General features: G+C 44.4%; 1 protein-coding gene across 2 annotated transcripts in view; it reads right to left on the bottom strand.

Annotated features, from left to right (window-relative positions):
- LATS2 (large tumor suppressor kinase 2) overlaps positions 1-17,465 on the bottom strand; it is a 95,136-nt gene that overhangs the window by 75,890 nt on the left and 1,781 nt on the right. Inside the window, exons 2-3 of one of the 2 annotated variants that reach the window (XM_073613451.1) lie at positions 13,352-13,570; positions 4,593-5,095 (exon numbers count right to left, since the gene is read on the bottom strand). In XM_073613451.1, the coding sequence (XP_073469552.1) occupies positions 4,593-4,928 (336 nt within the window). In that variant the 5' untranslated portion in view covers positions 4,929-5,095; positions 13,352-13,570. The remainder of the gene's footprint in view (positions 1-4,592; positions 5,096-13,351; positions 13,571-17,465) is intronic. The other variant, XM_073613452.1, reaches the window with a different exon arrangement.

Below are 17,465 nucleotides of genomic sequence, written 5' to 3'. Positions count from 1 at the left end.
GGGCGCTAATAAAATGTAAAATTAAGAGGGCAAATGTAACAATTAGAATTAAAATTAAAAAGCACAAAGCATGGCAAAAAAAATAAAAAATACAAAAGCACCTTAGACCAGTGGAGAGCGGGGGAGAAGACGCTGTAGGGACTGGTCTAGCACTGGGTAGGATCAGGTTAGTAAATCTGCTTTTTCTCTGTGCCCTGGACCTTAATGGGCAATTAAGCCTTGTAGTACAGGAACAGCCAACGATCATTTTATAGTTTCTAGGAGTTGAGTTTCAAAGCTAGATTTTGATTTAGGTCTTCATCACATGCCCTATTTTAGACCCAGTGATATCATCACATTGTGCTTTTCTATGCAAAGCAAGCCGACAGCAAGCAGCTCATATACCTCCGTATTCCTTTTAAGAGTCCTCAACCCTGCTGCAAGTCAGCTGGTTATGCAAATATCAAAATGCCCTAAAAAAGATGTATGGGTTTGTTTTTTTTCAGATTTATACTTACCTAGGTGGATGCAACATCGATCCGATACTGCATCTGTCCCCCCGCCAGCTCTTATGCCCCGTACACACGATCGGATTTTCCAACAAATGTTGGATGTGAGCTTGTTGGCTGAAAGTCCAACCTTGTGTATGCTCCATCAGACATTTGTTGTCGGACTTTCTGCCAACAAATGTTGGCTAGCAGGTTCTCAAATGTGTTGTCGGACTTTCCGATCGTGTGTACAAAAGTCCACGCTTGCTCGGAATCAAGTACGAGCCGGAAGCGTTCGGTCTTGTCAAACAAGCGTTCGTAATGGAGATACCGTGTACGCCTTGTACATCACTACGTTCGTAATTGTTGGCCAACATTTGTGTGACCGTGTGTATTCAAGACAAGTTGGAGCCAACATCCTTCAAACAAAAATCCACGGTTTTGTTGTTGGAAAGTCAGATCGTGTGTACGGGGCATAATACTGAGAACTGAGTGATCAAACATCACAGATTGCTCAGTTCTCACAGCTCCCCAAGCAGAGAGCTGGTGACTGTCAGCCAGCAGCTCTCTGCTCTGCCCCCTCCTCGCTCACTGGAGCTCTGGGCTGTGGAGGGGGCAGGAGCAGCCGGCTCAGCCTCTCACGCTGAGAGGCTGAGCCGGGTGCCGGTCCCGACTCCATTGTTGCAATCTTGCGGATCCAGACTCCATTGTCGCAATCTTGCCCAAGCCTGGGCCGGCTCTGTGGCATCAGCAGTCAGCGGACTTCAGCCCGCTGTCTGCTGAAAATGGTCACAGGAGTGCATAATAAAACTGGAGAAATACAGCCAAGTGAGCTTTGGCTGTCTTTAATGGGTGGATGTCAGTCTGAAGGAGTGGATGTTCCTAGGCAGGCTAAACTTGCATGCAGACTGCCCTAGATAAAACCCAAATGTGATGTGAAGTCTCCATAATAATTGAAAAGAAGTGAAATCCAATTAATAAAAGGGGAGGGACAGACACAGTAAATCTGGGGAGGAAGGGGCTAGATGATGATAGACTGACATCCACCCATTAAAGCTCGTTTGGCTTTACTTCTCCTGTGCAGTCTGTTCTGCTAGGAAACTAGGCTCTATATGACTTGCTAGAGCTTCTAATGTACACTGTGAAAAGCTCACAGTGTGCAATGAATCCGAGTAGGACATTTCAGTACAACAAAAGAGCCTACACAACTGTACAAGACTGGAGGTAAGGCTGGAAATCAGCTTTGTGTGATTTATTATTACCATGTAGCCTGGACACCGATATTGTGGGTGCTGAGTAACTTCATGAGTATCCAATTTGGTTACTCAAAAGTGTCTGAATGATCTGTATACTCCAGACTACTTTGGGGTTTACTAATTAACTCAGAAATGCATTTGGAGACTCCAACCAAGTGAAAAACCTCTAAAAATGTAACCCATGATGCAAGGATCAAAGGGAACATGGAATGCAATCAATAAAAATAAAGATAAGCCAATACTTGAGAATTCCAAGACCAACATGTAATACACATGACAAGATCTACTAGGTGCAGAGCAGCTTAGCATGAAAACATCTCGCCTATTCCTAAACCAGCTTGAAGACAAGTGTGGAGACCTCAGAATTGAAATACACTAAACTCAGGAATGCCGAGGATTAGCCTGGCTAGGAGGGAGACCAATTTATCTTTAGAAGAGAATCTGTACAATCCAGTAAATATGTATTTATATACTCTCACAAGCTGACAGTGGACTGAATTTAGCAGTTAGTTAGGGACAGTTTTATTGGAAACCATTGCCCTGTGACCTGCGGCCCGCTCCTACATTCTGGGCTCTTGTTTCAAGGCCTGTGTGGTGTCTGGGTGTTCTTATCACATGGACTTTGCCACTGCAACCTCTATGTGCATCATCAAGGTGCTTCCTGACAAGCGCATGGACTTAGACTTGGACCCATTTACACCTAATGCCCTATACACACAAGCGGATTTTCCGTCAGAAAAAACTTGGATGGTTTTTCTGATGGAATTCCGCTCAAGCTTGGCTTGCATACACACGGTCACACAAATGTTCTCTGAACTTTTGACTGTCAAGAACGAGGTGATGTACAACACAACGACGAGCCGAGAAAATGAAGTTCAATGCTTCCGAGCATGCGTCAAATTGTTTCCGAGCATGCGTAGGAATTTTGCGCGTTGGAATTTGTACAGACGATTGGAATTTCCGTTCGGAACTTTTTCTGACCGAAAAATAGAGAACCTGCTCTCAATCTTTTGCTGGCTGGAATTCCACCAGCAAAAGTCCGATGGAGCATACACACGGTCGGAATTTCTGACCAAAAGCTCACATCGGACTTTTGCTGGCAGAATTTCTGATCGTGTGTACGGGGCATAAGTGTTAGTGTGGTCCATTGCTCTCACTTTCGGTGGCACCACGTGTACTAAAAGCCTTACCGTATATGCTTTGCAGTTTATGGCAGCATACTACCATGTGTTGGGGTGCATTGTGCTGCTAAAAATAGTTTATCTTTATGATCACGGCTAATTTTAACCACTTCACGCCAAGTCATGTACCTGTACGTCATTTGGCTGAAGCAGCTAATGAGCCACTCGGCCGTTATAAGGAGTGGCCCGCTCTGCTTGGGACTTCCATCCCACCGGGAGACCCAAACGACCATCTGGCACGCCCGGCAAGTGTTTGATTTAAAAAAAAAAAAAGGAAGAAGAAAATAAATAACAAAAATTTTTAAGGCGCCCTGTCCCCGCGAGCTCACGCACCAAAGAAAACGCATGCGCAAGTCACGCCTGCAAATGTAAATGGTGTTCAAATCACACATGTGCGATATTCACCACGATCGTCAGAGCCAGAGAAATAATTCTAGCACTAGACCGCCTCTGTAACTCTAAAACGGGTAACTGTTAAACATTTTTAACCGCTTGCTGACCACCGCATGTACATTTACGTCGGCAGAATGGAATGGCTGGGCAAATGGACGTACCTGTACGTCCCTTTGAATTCCCCTGCCGTGCCAGCGCGCCCCCGTCGCGCCCGCAGACTCGATGTCCTCCGGTCTCCCGACGATCGTGTCATGGAGAGGTAGAACGGGGAGATGCTTTTGTAAACAAAGCATTCCCCATTCTGCCTAGTGACAGGACAGAGAACACTGCTCTCTGTCATCGAGAGCAGCGATCACTGTCCTGTGCGTTCAAGCCCAGCCCCCTCACAGTTAGAATCACTCCCTAGGACACACCTAACCCCTTCACTGCCCCCTAGTGGTTAACTCCTTCACTGCCAGTGTCATTTACACAGTAATCAATGCATTTCTATAGCACTGATCGTTGTATAAATGACAATGGTCCCAAAATAGTGTAAAAAATGTCCAATGTGTCTGCCATAATGTCGCAGTCATGAAAAAAAAAAAATCGCAGATCGCTGATTACTAATAAAAAAAAAATAAAATAAAATAAAAATGCCATAAAACCATCCCCTATTTTGTAGACGCTATAAATTTTGCGCAAACCAATCAATATACGCTTTTTGCCTTTTTTTTTTTACCAAAAATATGTAGAAGAATACATATCGGCCTAAACTGAGGAAAAAAATAGTTTTTTTTTATATATTTTTGGGGGACATTTATTACAGCAAAAAGTAAAAAATATTGCTTTTATTTCAAAATTGTTGCTCTTTTTTTTTGTTTATAGCGCAAAAAATAAAAATTGCAGAGATGATCAAATACCCCCTAAAGAAAGCTCTATTTGTGGGAAAAAAAGGACATCAATTTTGTTTGGGTACAACGTCACACGACCGCGTCAGTTAAAGCGACGCAGTGCCGAATCGCAAAAAATGGCCTGGTCATTGAGCAGCCAAATCCTCCGGGGCTGAAGTGCAACATGTTAGGGGTCTTTTTTTTTTTTTTTTTTTTTTTACAACTGAATGTTAGGGGTCTATTTACTCAGCATAACATCATCTTTCACAATATGCAACAAAAATTGGGCTAACTTTACGGTTTTCTTATTTTTTTGATTAAAGAAAAGTGTATTTTTTCCCAAAAGAGTGTGTTTGAAAGCCCGCTGCACAAATGGTCAAAACGGTCACAATTTTTTTTTTGCTGAACTTGACGTAATCAACCTACCTGATCACAGCCCACTTTCACCAGGTCCTGCAGCATCTGCCGGTTCACTTCTACTGCAGCCACATGGCCAGATTCATTGGCGAAAGGCAGCAATGAGTAACGGATCTCCCGTAATGCCTTTTGATAAGGGCCAAATTTGGCCGGTTGTCGTAGCTGCTGCTGCTGCTGTCTTGCTGCGTCTTTGCTATGCAGAACCTGCAGAGAATCATTGCTGGGCCCAACAGATAAACCCTGAGCCACCGGCTTTGGTGGCTGCTTCAAGCCTTCCCGGATCTCCTGCAGTCTCTGCCTGCTGTTTCCAGAATAAGTGGTGGCAGGGAAAGTTTTTGGCCTCATGGTTAATCCAGAATAATATGCTCAGCATACAATTGCTCTATTCCACCAGGTCACCATAGGCTGTTCAGTTGTGTTTATCCATCACACATTGTCCAGGTACAGGATCCAGGGTTGTGTAATAATAGCTCCTATACCATCCAAATAAGGAGGAGTGCCACATTCTCAACCTGAAAAAAAAATCAAAATATAAAATGAATATCATAGTGCTATAGCCATACATTTTACCTAAGCATCTTATTGGGTACATACGATTTACTTAAAAAGTAACTCCACTTTTGTTGAGAAAAGAAAAACATTCCCCTTTGGGTGATCTATGTACATTACAAGGATTTTGACAAACTTTTTTCCAACCTTTTGATATTCTGAAGACATCCCTGTGTGTTTGTCTGTCTCTGTGTGGTAAGTGAATCTAACGGGAGTGGTTTCATAATTATCAATCAGCTGCTGCACCTGCAGGGCTCTAATGAGAAAAATTGCAGGGTCGGCTTCCCTTTACACGTGATTTCCTATTGGGAGTATCCAAAATGACATTTTTGTTGCAGGGGATGCCTGAAATCTGACTTGTATCTGACTAGTGTGGAAAATCAGGGAGCCAATCACATAAGCAGGAAATTATGGGTTTCTTTTTTTTTGGGGGGGGGGGGGGGACGTTCTGTATACATTTTGTGTAGAGAACACCTCCAGGTAGCCATATTGCATTTTACAGAAAATTACAGCACCGCAGATTGAAAAGGAAAGGTATTTTTTTAAAAGAGAAGTATGTTTTTTGTTTTTTTTTGCCCATTCATTACTTACCTAGGTGGATGCAGCATCTGTACCCAGGCGCTTCTGCACTGAGAACCGAGCGATCGAACATATATATTTGTATGCCAATTTAGAACAGTTTATTGATATTAATCATTTTTTTTTTACTTTGTATTCCAAAGGCTGTTTTTTTTTTTTTGAACATGTGACCATCAGCAGAGGACTAAAAGCTCCTCCTGCTTACGTTTCTGGAACAGAATGCATTAAGGTGAAAAACCCTGAGGGTTGACAACCCCTTTAAGTATCCTATAAAGCCTCTACTATCAGCAGCTGCTTGCTGTGAGGGCACTCGGCAAGGGGGAGGGCCCAGAGCCCCAGCGGGGGACCCGAGAAGAAGAGGATCAGGGCTGCTTTGTGCAAAACCATTACACAGAGCAGGTAAGTATAAGATAAGATGTTTGTTTTTTTTTATTTAATAAAATTTTTTTCTTAAGAGCCGGTTCACACAGGGGCAACACGACTTGCAGGCCGACTCTGTGAGGCGGCCTGCACACGACTTTAGCGGCGACTTGCAAAACGACTTCTGTATAGAAGTCAATGCAAGTCGCCTGAAGTCGCCCCAAAAGTCGTACAGGAACCTTTTTCTAAGTCGGCGCGACTTGAGTCGCTCCTATTAGAACGGTTCCATAGTACAGAATGGGACGCGACTTGTCAGTCGGCTAAGTCGCCTGACGAATCGCCCCTGTGTGAACCGGGTCTTAGGCTCTGTTCACACCTAGGCATTTTTGGGCGTTTTTCTGCTGTAAGCCTCAGCTCTAAAAAACACCCAACAAGACAAACCCATTCATTTCAATGGCCCCTGTTCACATCTGAGCGTTCTGTCATCTGAAGCCAAACGCCCGTCACTCAAGAAAGTGCAGGAGCTTCTTTTTTGGCAGATTACAGGCGTTTTACTGCTTTTACATTGGTGACCTTTTAACCTTCAAAACGCCTGTACAAAAACGCCCAAAAAAAACGCCTGTAAAATAGCAACGCCTAGATGTGAACAGAGCCTAAGGCTTCATTCCCACGAGGCGGATCCGCTGCCACGGAGTCCACCAGCCCACCGGGAAATCTCTCCGTTGATCTCTGCTGAGCCGGCGGATGACAGGTCCCTCTCTGCTCAGTGAGCGGGGAGGGGCTTGTCGAGCGCCGCTGGTTGCTATGGAGAGATCGGACCAAAACGGACAGCATGTCCATTTTCATCAGATCGCACCCGATCCGATAGGGACGGATGTGAGCGTAGGGGCATCCGTCTGATTTTAGCGGATCAGACCGGGTCGGATGTCAGCGGACATGTCCCCGCTGACATAGACTAGCATGGAGCGCCCGTTCAGGTCCGCCAACAAAACTGACAGGCGGACCTGAACGGTCCAACAGTGTGAAAGGGGCCTAACAATCACATTATGCTGAAAAGCCAAACTCAACGTAAGTAAAGCCAAATAAGGGAGGCAAATGGAAAGCTCAAGTAAGCCCCCACAATAACAACAACAACAGAAAACCAAACATTCACATTCTAGCATAAGTCTAATAATGGTGGGTTCTCCAGTCAGATACAGCAGAGCAACAAAGTATGAAGGCAAAGCACAGAAATAATTTCCCAAACTCAATTGAAGAAACAGGTGGAATCCTGTGCCATAGATCTTCAAAGGGGCCACGTTATATCTACTGAGGGCCACACTCATCTAAATCCAGAAAAGGATTACAGCACTTTGGTATTGAACATAAGAATTGCACCTTATAACATTTCATACCAAAGAAAAAGCTCATAAAACATTTCCTGAAGTATGGAGATACAAACTTCTATTAGGAAATAAATTGATTGGGGAATAGTTTTGCTTCAATCAATTTGGGTTTCACAGAAGGTGGGCAAGGGGTACATGTGACCTAGAAAATGCCAGTTTGCCGTGTCTGCTCTACAATACATGGAGATAGAGAGAAGTGAGAATGCACAGTAATGTTACATGTTGGTGAACAAACTTGACTACATCACATTCCGATAGCTGAAATAACTTATATTCTTGTACTAAACGTATTCAACATATTTCCAATCTCCCACTGCAAAGAAGGAGGAGATCGCTCGATCCTTCATCACTGCAGGGCAATAGACAGAATACTAAGGGAAATTCCCCCGTTGTATATGGCAGAAAACAAGCAGGCCACATTCTAACATTCCGCAATCTGTTTGCACTACAGAGACAGATCATTGTTAGTCACTGTACAAAGGTAATTCATTACCAAAGAGGTAACGACACATCATCGCCTGCCAGACACCCTTTATTACACAGCCCTACAATGGAACGTGTGACTTTTATTGTTACAGGAGGACAAATACCGATCTTTATTTTACAAAGAGGGAACTATCAGCTTTCCCCACAAGACCAGTTAGAATCTCATTACCTGAAAGAAAAGGAAAGCTGGAGTTGTGTTGCTAGCAGCAGATTATAGACAACTCTTCAATCGGGTAAACTAATAAACTTTCTGCATTCATTACTTTAATCCTATTGGTGGTTAAGTGTCCCTACTTCCAGGAATTAGAATACATTTAGGGCTTGCGTCCTAGGAGGTGCGTCCGAAGGTTTTCTGTGCGTTTCTGCGCATCACGTTTTAGAACAGCCTCTTATAATTCAATAGGCTGCCCAAGAAATGCGCAAAAAATGGGCTGTCACCAGTTGTAAAATCCCGCCGCACCAAAACACATGGGACTGCGGTACCAGGCATTACGATGGGCACAAACTCACACGTTAAATTTGTGGTATGCTCCGCGCTCAAGATGATAGTGGGTTGCAGACCCCCCTATAGGGTTCCCGAGGAACTTACAGTGAGCAGAGGTAAAAAAGTGGGGTGGTTGGCGCTACCCTGTTGAACAAAATAAGTGAGAGAAGGTGGTGGGTGAGTGCCCTGTATGCAAAGAAAAAGGGAATATCTATCCTATAGGGACTAGGTAAGTGTATGTGTACCCTACAGTGGTGGATATAAGTGTGGTCTCGCAAACGTGTGCTAAATCAGATAAACAATGCATGTGTGACAAATAAAGGCAGATATGTATAAGTGATCAAACAAGAGTTGTCATACACATAATAGGAAATTCTATATAGATATGTCCATCAGGCCAAGACTGAACCCTAAAACCTATACATATATGTGTGGTTGAAAAGTCCCACCAAGGTGTGTGACTTTATTTATATTTCTATTTTTACACACACCTTGGTGGGACTTTTCAACCACAATATTGTTTTTCTTTTTATTATATTTTACGTCTAATTACATGGTTGGATAGTTTGGTAGTTACATTTATGTAACACATATATGTATAGGTTTTAGGGTTCATTCTTGGCCTGATGGACATATCTATATAGAATTTCCTATTATGTGTATGACAACTCTTGTTTGATCACTTATACATATCTGCCTTTATATGTCACACATGCATTGTTTATCTGATTTAGCACACGTTTGCAGACCACACTTATATCCACCACTGTAGGGTACACATACACATACATAGTCCCTATAGGATAGGTATTCCCTTTTTCTTTGCATTCAGGGCACTCACCCACCACCTTCTCTCATACTTATTTTGTTCAACAGGGTAGCGCCAACCACCCCACTTTTTTACCTCTACAAACTCACACGTTAGCTAAAAATTAATGGCACTAGGGCTGCAACTAAAGATTGTGCAATGACCAGCTACAACACAAAGCCGCTATACACAGAGTATATAGGGTCATTCCAGTATATCTGATCTTCACCCGATATCACCTACTGAGTGTGGACAGCACCTCTCCTATAATACATCACTGATAAAAACCTCAGACATTCTTTCCATATTGTTTACTGTAAATAATAAAAGGACTTCCAAAGATTGCGCCAGTTTAAAGAACCAGATGCTTCTCTGCCAGGAAGCATTTAATTGATGTTTGGATATTAAATATCAAGAACGTATGCCGTCGAATGCCTAGCGTTACAGAACACTGCAGATTAGCCTCAGGCACATCTTCTTCCAATTACCTCCATACAAGGCATTTTATAAAAGGTCACCAAGACAGGTTAAAAGCACATCTGGGCAAGAAAATGATGTCAACTGGATTACACCCCCCGCATAGACAATGCAGCGTACCACAGCCATCAGAAAGGAACCGTCCTGCTTGTAGGCGGTGTACTGATCTCCGAGCTGGTAGAGTCCACCAATCAAAGGGATTAATCAGATCTGCAGCATCCAGCAGGGTCAGGCGCAGTCCACATACCTGTGGTTGTGCTGGGATCGCCACGCTCCTAATAGATGGGTGATTAAAGTCTTACTGCTGTGAGTCAGAGGGTACATTAATCTTTTTTTTTTTTTTTTTGCTCAAAAAAGATCTACTTTATGCATGGAAAAAATAACTTGCAAAATACGGTACCAAAGCTGTTCATTTATTCTTAGAACAGCATATCCTGCCAACTCTAAACTTACTGTTCCTTACAGTTCTGCAGATATGACATGAAGATTACCTGGCTGTACTAATCACCAAAAATATGGAAGACTAAAAAGAAGCTTAGAAGTTAGAGATTGAGAGGCAAGGCAGTGACACAACCAAGTCTATAAATGATATTTATTTATTTCTACTTCTACAATAGCTGCGCAAGCTCTTGAAGTATCCATTCTTCCAAGGAATGATGCAATTGCTACCATGGCAAATCTAATGAGCCCTCTACAGCCACTGTCTGCAGAATAGCAGTGCACAAAGCGTTCCTTGTGTTTTTTGTTCCCTGTGGCTGTCAGCAAAATTTGTATTATTTCATATTGGCCAAAATGGCCAGTTCATAAGTCTGTAATAGGAAAATGGGGTAAGACAGGTAATACATACAGAATGTATTGTTGTGCTTCCCTGTCAATCGCCGGCAGGTGACAGGTGGATCGCGAACAGGTTCCTGCGCCACCGTCCGCCTCCTTCTATGTGTCAGTCCTTGTCTCCCCTTCCAGCCTCCCGCCTCCTCCACGCCATCTATGTCCCGGTCTCTCTCTCCCCCTCCCGCCTCCATCCCCCATAATAGTGTCCTCTACCACCATTCACCTCACCCCCCCCCCATCTCTGCATTCTGACTGCAACGCACTCCTGAACCCTGCATCCTGACCACAACGCACCCCTGAATCCTGCATTCTGACCGCAACGCACTCCTGAACCCTGCATTCTGACCATAACGCACTCCTGAACCCTGCATTCTGACCACAACACACTCCTGAACCCTGCATTCTGACCACAACGCACTCATGGACCCTGCATTCTTAACGCAATGCACTCATGGACCCTGCATTCTTAACGCAACGCACTCATGGACCCTGCATTCTGACCGCAACACACTCCTGGACCCTGCATTCTAACCGCAACGCACTCCTGGACTCTGCATTCTGACCACAACGCACTCCTGAACCCTGCATTCTGACCACAACGCACTCCTGAACCCTGCATTCTGACCACAACGCACTCATGGACCCTGCATTCTGACCACAACACATTTCTGGACCTTGCATTCTGACCATAACGCACTCATGGACCCTGCATTCTGACCGCAACGCACTCCTGAACTTTGCATTTTGACCACAACCCACTCCTGGACCTTGCATTCTGACCACAACGCACTCATGGACCCTGCATTATGACCACAACGCACTCATAGACCCTGCATTCTGACCACAACGCATTTCTGGACCTTGCATTCTGACCGCAACGCACTCATGGACCCTGCATTCTGACCGCAACGCACTCATGGACCCTGCATTTTGACCACAACGCACTCCTGGACCTTGTATTCTGACTGTCAAGTTTTCCTGAAACCAAGAGAAAAAGGGTGACAGAAGAGGGCACATCCGGTGAGTGACAGTCTCAGCTCTGTTCCTGTGTGCTGTGTAAAGGAGGGTGTGTCCTTTCCATTCAATCAGCTCTCAGAGCTCTCCTTCCTGATGTACCTTCAGCTCTCTGCCCCCTGCTTTTCAGAGCTTGTGTATATTCTGCACTTTGAATGGATTTAAGGCAAAGCCAGCCGCAGATGAACAGGTACAACTTATGTAAGAGGATTTGTTTTATCTCTGTGTATCACCTGAGGCCAGTCACTTCACTGGGTATATGTGAGGGTTTACAACCACTTTAACGTAACAATAAGCTCAATGCAACTACACCATATTTATCATAAGCTAATAATAAAAATAGAGCCAACAGTGTATAGATAGATAAAAATGTATAATGCCACATACATCATTTGCCTCTTTATACTGTGATCCTGTGACAAAGTTGTACTTGCTCTGCCCTGCATGGTGATCTTGATGGTCAGAGTAGGCAGATGTCTGGCGAAAACTGCGTCACTGCAGGAACAGGACTTTGTTTTCCCACGGCTACACAGGGCTGATCGGCGCTTTTGTCGTAACATGTTTGTTTAGAGAAAAAAAAAAAAAAAGATGTAGGCCAGCCAACAGGCAAAAAGAAGAAAAAGAAGACGACTATCAACCAAAGCTGGGGTCACCCCCCCGCAGCCCAATGCAGATGATGAGGTGGAGAGCAAGGGGAGGGTGAAGATGTTCAGATGTTAGTCAACCTGCTGGAGTCGCCCTGTAATCTGATGAAAAGGATCATGTGGGGTGACTCCCAGAGGAGAAAGGTGAAAGTGGTTGTAAACCCTAAACCCCCCCCAAAAAAAAATACCTGCAATACAAAAGGCATAATGAGCTAGTATGCATGGCATACTAGCTCATTATGAATTTCTTACCTGAGATTGAAGCCCCCGCAGCCGTCCTCATTCACCGCTCCAGCGGCCGACATCACTCCCGGGGGGGGTGGGGGGTGGGGGAGGATCACGGCTCCGGCTCTGTGATTGGCCGGAGCCGCGATGACATCACTCCCGCAAATGCGTGTGAGTGCCGCCAGTAACGGTAACGTATGTGCCGTTGCTGCAGTTTCCTTAAGTGTGCATGTGCTGATGAAGTTGGCACATGCAAATACAGGGATATCTCCTAAGATATCCAGTGTAGCTACAGGTAAGCCCAATCATAGGCTTGTCTGTAGTAAAAAGAGGTTGTAAAGGGTTTACAACCACTTGAAGCCTTCCCAGCGGGGAATTTGCGGGGTGGTAATGCAGCAGCCAGGGGATTGCCTGCTATAGCGTTGTCACTGACAATAGGGAAGTGCACTAAATCAGGAAGATTAGATTGTAAGCTCTAATGAGCAGGGCCCTCTGATTCCTACTGTAATAAATTGTATTGTAACTGTACTGTCTGCCCTCATGTTGTAAAGCGCTCCGTAAAGTGTTGGCGCTGTATAAATCCTGTATAATAATATTAAACCAGGTAATTACTACTAAAAAAAAAAAAACAAATGATTGAAAGGTTAAGCACCCATATAGAGGTCATACTTTGAAACATAAAAATGGGGGAGTTTACTTGCTCTTTAATCCCTCGGTGTGCTAAGAAGCTTGGCACATGACTGTAAAAAGACATGACCAGCCTTAAACTACTCCAACATGTTTACTTTCCTCCTAATAAAAGTGGCCTCATGACACTCCTCTGTTAAAGAGCCTGGAGGACATGTCCAGCAAGTTGGCAACTTGGTTCCAAACACAAGTCCAAACAATCATCAGCACAAGAGAGAGCAAACTGCCTTGTACATTACCTTGGCTAGTGTCCCAGTCCTGGCAGTGCCACTTTTCAGTTAATCGCATAGTAGTTTCCTTTACAGAGGCACGGAGTTCAATGTAACAGAAGGGAGAAAAAAAAAAATCCAAGGAATAGGACGTCTTCTTTCTCTTTGGGAAGTTGCTGAAAGTTCCTCCTTCACCTCCTCCTCTTTCCTTTTGGCGTCAACTCCTCAGTCACAGAGGCACATTCCAAGCTGGGGAGAATTTACAGTCCGATCAGCATACAGAGAAAAAGAAAGAGCGAGAGAGAGAGAGAGAGGAAAAAAAAAAATCCCCATGTGCCTCTCATGCAACAGGAATGCTCTAGGCAAGGCCAGCCGAGCACAGTTTCTTGGTACTTTGGTTTATAGGCATGCTGTGCACAGATGACAACGGGGCAAATATGTCAATAGAAGTATCTCACCAACAGATTTCAAGAGCCTTGTCTAATTGAGCGTTAGAGAATGTTATTAGGTCGCATTTGTGACTTATTGATTTGGTGGGGTATAAGCTATCACTAATATAGTAAGACCTTGGATTGCGAGCATAATTTGTTCCAGAAACATGCTTGTAATCCAAAGCACTTGTATATCAAAGCAAATTTCCCCATAAGAAATAATGGAAACTCAAATGATTCGTTCCACAACCATTTATTTATAGGTCCTTAAAGGGGTTATAAAGGTAAAATTAAAAAAAAATAACAAACATGTTATACTTACCTTCACTGTGCAGCTCGTTTTGCACAGGGTGGCCCCGAACCTGGTCTTCTGGGGTCCCTCGGCGGCTGTTTCAGCTCCTCCCCGCAAGGACTCAACACCTTAATGCGAGCTCCCTCACATGGTGGTTAGTTCTTGCGGGCGCGCTCCCATGATACAGCCGGCGGCTATAGCCGCTCACTGTATCACTCGGCCCCGCCCCCCGGCGCGCCGCGTCATTGGATGTGATTGATAGCAGCGCGAGCCAATGGCTGCGCTGCTTTCAATCCATCCACTGTAGCCAATCAGCGAACAGGCTGAGATGTCGGGAGCGAGTGCGGGACTTTCAAGGGCTCAGGTAAGTAAAACGGGGGGGCTGGGGGCGGCGGTATTTTCGGAAGTTTTTTCACCTTAATGCATAGCATGCATTAAGGTGAAAAAACGTTTACCTTTACAACCCCTTTAAGTTTATAGTCCATATAAAAAGATTATAGCAATGTAATAGGTTGTGTAACCATAACATGTCCATCCACAAATGGAAGCCTCTACAAGGGGATTAGAAGCAAAATCTATCAGGAGCTACATAGTATAAAAGAGAAGAGAGGCGCCTCTAAGTGTAGCTATATGGTTACATTTAATGAAGGTACAACATTTAGCAACTTACATGGTTGATCATCCGGGGTAAAGCTGTCCACATAGACCATCCTCCGAACCGCCGGCTCTCACCGCTGTCAGTCTGCAATCGTGACCTGGAAGACTACCCTGCAGTAGAGCGATCTAAAAGCGAGGCTTGAACCACTCATGGAGCGCAGAGTGGAACGATGATGGCGGTGCGGAGGACGGCTTATGTGGACAGCTTTACCCCAGATGCCTGCATACTTAGATGTGCCTGTTTTAATCATCAACCATGTGAGTTGCTAAATGTTGTACCTTCATTAAATGTAACTGTATTGCAAGTACACTTAGAGGCACCTCTCTTCTCTTTTATACTCAGTTGTGACATGACGGTACTTGTATATTAAGACATCGCTTGTATATCAGGTCAAAATTTATTAAAAGATTTTGCTTGTCTTGCAAAACGCCCTCAAACCAAGTTACTCTCAAACCAAGGTTTTACTGTATTATTATTATACAGGATTTGTATAGCGCCAACAGTTAACACAGCACTTTACAACACGAGGGCAGACATTACAATTCAATACAGGAGGAATCAGGGGGTGCTGCTCGTTAGATAGTTATTAACTCAGTAATAACAGATATATAAAATCAGCATAAGCCTTATTTACTGAGAAAACAGAAAAACCCAGCAAACCATAAAGCAAATTTAACTCCTGCATGTGGTCTAGCTTTAGAGTCAAATAATTGTTCTAAGTGGTATCAATTCATTCCTTCTCCAAATAGGAATTCTGATATGTGTAATCTAATAATAAATGGAATTTAGGACACAGTAATTCTAGCTATATTGCTAGCGTGCTTTGTTTTCTGTTGTGATGGCTTCACAGAAGCAATACAGTTACATTCAGGACAGTATCACCTACAGCATGGGTGCGCAACCTGTGGACCTCCAGTTGTTGCAGAACTACAAGTCCCATGATGCATTGCAAGGCTGACAGTTACAAACATGACTCCCAAAGGCAGAGGCATGATGGGATTTGAAGTTTCACAAGAGCTTGGGGGCCACACGGTGAACACCCATGACCCACAGTATGTCCACTCCTGCAACCCCCCCCCCCCCCCCGGCATCTCTGGCTGTACCCCATGGTGGCCCCTCTATCACATTCACTCCACCTGCATGTTTACAGTAGGGATGCCCACATTCCAGTAAAGCATGCCACCTGCATCATGTTTACAAGTTATGACACTTCTCTGGAGTTGTATGATCCCTCCACAATATGCATGCCACATTCCAGTACGTGATGGCACTTCTCCAGCTTCATACCAACTCTGTACTGCAAGCCAGGGCTAAATACCACATCTATAGTGGCCTTACCTCCCTATACAGAGCAGAATGTCTTCTCTATGCTTCTCACTGCAATTATCATATACCAGCCTCCCAGCTACATGGTGCACATTGCAATTATCTGCCCGTCAGAGCTATCACTTCAGAACGACGTTTCCATTCCATAAGTCGTAACTGTCCACTTTTCAGGGCACTATGCTGCCTCTACATTCCCACAATACATTGGAGCACTATATACAACCCCTAGAAACTTTTCCAGAACTATATACTACCCCTAGATAGAGTACATGTCCTTTTCCAGAACTATATAGCACCTCTATATACAGTACATTCCACTTTTCCAGAACTATATACCATCCCTAGATACAGTACATACCACGTTTCCAAAAGTACTGTCCCCTTCAGCATTGCATGCCACCTCTAAGGAACTGTGTATCCTCTCTAGAACTACAGATCTTCTACTCATGGTAGAATTGTACACACCCTGTCCACAAAACCCACAGTCCAGCTACATTGTCACACTGCATTCCAGACCTACCTACAACCACTCAACAACTCCCATTCACCGCTACAGTGTCCAATTACAACCGCTATGCTAGAGCTTCATGTCACTTCTCCGCTGCTGTATGGCACCACTACCATGATGGGTATGCTAAATACCATGCTTTAAAGGCTCAATTATTCATACCTCTCTAGAACAGCATGTCCTCTTTTCAGCACTGCATGACATCAATAGATCAACAAGCCCATCTCTTCAGAGCCGCACACAACCTTTATAGAACTACATGCCCGCTCTCCAGTACCACATGCCATCTCTCTAGAACTACTTGTGGTTTCTCCAGCGCTGCATGCCCCCTCCCTAGAACTCTAAGCCTTCTCTTTCATGACACGTGCCACCTCTCTAGAACTTTGTGCCCTTTTTACCTAGTGCCACATTCAACGCCATTCCCTCTCTATCCAGCACCATATGCCACTTCTCTAGAACGTAATGCCATCTTTCCAGTGCCTCATGCATGGCCCCTCCTCTAGATCTATATGCCCACTCTCTATAATTTCATTGCCTCTTTCCAGAACTCCCTACTTTATCTCTAGTGCCATATGCCACCTTCCTAGAAAAAAAGGGCCACATGTCACATCCCCAGAACAACATGCTCACTCCTGAGTACCATATGTCCCTCTCTAGATCTACATGCCCTCATGCCCTACATGCTCCCTCCACAGATCTACATGCCCCTTCCCTAGCTCTACATGCCCCCCCTCTCTAGAGATCCTACATGTCCCCTCTCTATAGATCAGTGTTTCTCAGCTCCAGTCCTCAAGGCGCCCCAACAGGTCATGTTTTCAGGCTTTCCATTATTTTGCACATGTGATATGATCAGTTTCACTGCCTTAGTAATTACCACAGCTGTTTCATCTGAGGGAAATCCTGAAAACATGACCTGTTGGGGTGCCTTG

Source organism: Aquarana catesbeiana, linkage group LG02, assembly GCF_042186555.1.
Source record: "Aquarana catesbeiana isolate 2022-GZ linkage group LG02, ASM4218655v1, whole genome shotgun sequence".
Taxonomy (NCBI): Eukaryota; Metazoa; Chordata; class Amphibia; order Anura; family Ranidae; genus Aquarana; species Aquarana catesbeiana.
This window is presented reverse-complemented; position numbering and strand designations above follow the sequence as displayed.